The sequence below is a fragment of the Octopus bimaculoides genome, chromosome 21, assembly GCF_001194135.2.
Source record: "Octopus bimaculoides isolate UCB-OBI-ISO-001 chromosome 21, ASM119413v2, whole genome shotgun sequence".
In the NCBI taxonomy this organism is placed as follows: domain Eukaryota; kingdom Metazoa; phylum Mollusca; class Cephalopoda; order Octopoda; family Octopodidae; genus Octopus; species Octopus bimaculoides.
In genome coordinates, this window is record NC_069001.1 from 123415 (window position 1) to 125079 (window position 1665).

At 38.3% G+C, this 1665-nt stretch overlaps 1 protein-coding gene across 1 annotated transcript in view; it reads right to left on the reverse strand.

Annotated features, from left to right (window-relative positions):
• The window catches only part of LOC106867292 (aryl hydrocarbon receptor), a 286257-nt gene that overhangs the window by 3883 nt on the left and 280709 nt on the right, over window positions 1-1665 (reverse strand). Inside the window, exon 11 of the mRNA XM_052975386.1 lies at window positions 1229-1472. Coding sequence (XP_052831346.1) covers window positions 1232-1472 — 241 coding nt within the window. The 3' untranslated portion in view covers window positions 1229-1231. The remainder of the gene's footprint in view (window positions 1-1228; window positions 1473-1665) is intronic.

A 1665-nucleotide genomic window follows, 5' to 3' on the forward strand; every position in this document is an offset into this window, starting at 1 on the left:
GAGAGAGAGAGAAACTGTTATGTCAGCTCTCTGCATATGTCTATATTTTAGTTGCTGTCTATAGTTTAGTAAGAAAGTGAAATAGAATGCTAGTCGGTTTGAATGTGTGTTTGTGTGTTTGAGAGAGAGAGAGAGAAAATTGTCTTTCCAAAGCATTGAAGGCAGGTTTAATGCCCAAGCTACATCTCTAACAATCTCCAATGAGACGTTCAAATTGAGATGTTTTGCAATGAAACAACACAAATTTCTGGTATGTTGCATATGTCCTTTGGTGTTTAAATACAAAAGACATGACTAAGTGTTTAATATTTTCTAACAACTTATCACCAGCAACACAAGATGCGATTGGCTGGAATACATGTTGAAAAGTGTGTCTAGCTGCCTGTATAGCTAGATTGTGCTGGTAGTTATTTTATTACCAAATATGGATATTGTTGCCAAAATGGTCAGTTGAAGTAAATATTTAAAAATGACAAAAGCAAAGTCCCATGGCAAGCACCTTTTCTCTGTCCAAAAGCATTACCTTCAGATCGTCTCTACTTATTTTCTGACTTTTCGTTCACCCTTGGTTCATATCCTCACTCAGTGCACTCGGCTGGCAAATATCATTTGTACCTGTGATACAACGGCGGGGCCAGCCTCGTCACATCCTGTGCCATGCTGAGTCTCCCTCAGAACTACGTTAAGGGTACGTGTGTTTGTGGAATACTCAGCCACTTCCATGTTAATTTCTCGCGAGCAGGCTGTTCAATTGATTGAATCAACTGCAACACTTGTCATCACAATCGATGGAGAGTCAGGCCATTGTTCCATACATTATGAGTCATATAAAACTTTTGTTTCATGAGTCCAAAGTTACTCTAATGGTTGAAACAAATGGGAATGTGTGTTGTACATGATGCATGGACATCAGGGAAATGTCTGGTGTGCCACATGTGATACAAAGGATAGACAAAGTGCTAATGAAAGAGAGAGAGAGTGAGAGAAAGAGAGAACAGTTTCTAACATAATATTCTAGTAATTTGGAAGATTAGAAATGAAGTTCTAGAATAATATTTTGCTGTCTCTAGATTTAACCTTTGTGTTTAAATTCTGGATACCTTTGCTGTTTCAAACCATTTTAGTCACTTCTTACGATATTCAGGGATTTGGTGCACCAATTCTAAAACTTGAATAAACACAGAAAATAATCATAACAACAACAGTAACAACATCAATTAACACTCACCTTTTAATACCCTACTTTTGCTGCTTGAGAATATGTGTCCCCTGGAATTAAACCCTGTTGTATTTTCTGGTGGCAGGGGTAACTATCACTAACACTAGCAACCGACGAGGCCCAGTCTTTGAGACAGCCGTAACCCACCGTGCTGTGCCGGCCGACATACTGCTGTATCCATGGCGACGTCGAAGCAGACGATTTCACAACAGGAACCGGGATGCTGCTCATGATTGCCTGCTTCTCACAGAGTCTTCACATTTGTTGGTAAAGAATGATGATAATTGGTGGAGAGAAAGAAGACGACGAATGGAAGAAGACGGGTTTCATAGTTGGTTTTTGTAAAAGAAGAAAAAGAAAAGAAAATGAGAGATAAATAAAAGATATATCTTGTGGCTTAAAAAAATTCTAACTATAAATTACAGCATACATACATATCATATATG